Genomic DNA, 296 nt, shown 5'->3' on the forward strand with positions numbered 1-296 from the left:
CCTAGAGGAGCACCACCGCCGCCGCTCGTCATAACTCGGTGATCTCCAGCGGGCTCTCCATGATCACCTCCCGCATCTTGTGCAAAGGGGTGGACTTGGCCGACTCGGTGCGGGCGTTGTGGTCGCTGTAGCCCCCGCAGTCGGCGGTCAGAGTCTCCAGCGAGCGACCCAGGACCTTCTGGTCGTCCTCGGGCAGGCTGTTGAGGTCGGAAGTGAGCAGCGTGCCCGTGCTGCCGTGCACCACGTGGATGCCGTCGGGACCTTTCAGCTCCACCGGCTGGGTTTGTCGGGAGGGG

At 66.2% G+C, this 296-nt stretch overlaps 1 protein-coding gene across 1 annotated transcript in view; it reads right to left on the bottom strand.

The window, feature by feature from the left end:
* Positions 1-28: 28 nt before the first annotated feature.
* CDH23 (cadherin-related 23) overlaps positions 29-296 on the bottom strand; it is a gene marked incomplete at its 5' end in the record, with an annotated part of 63,081 nt that continues 62,813 nt past the window's right edge. The window contains 1 exon segment of the mRNA XM_010158107.1: positions 29-296. This exon segment is cut by the window's right edge and continues 2 nt beyond it. Coding sequence (XP_010156409.1) covers positions 29-296 — 268 coding nt within the window.

Source organism: Eurypyga helias, unplaced genomic scaffold, assembly GCF_000690775.1.
Source record: "Eurypyga helias isolate BGI_N326 unplaced genomic scaffold, ASM69077v1 scaffold28178, whole genome shotgun sequence".
NCBI classification, from domain to species: Eukaryota; Metazoa; Chordata; class Aves; order Eurypygiformes; family Eurypygidae; genus Eurypyga; species Eurypyga helias.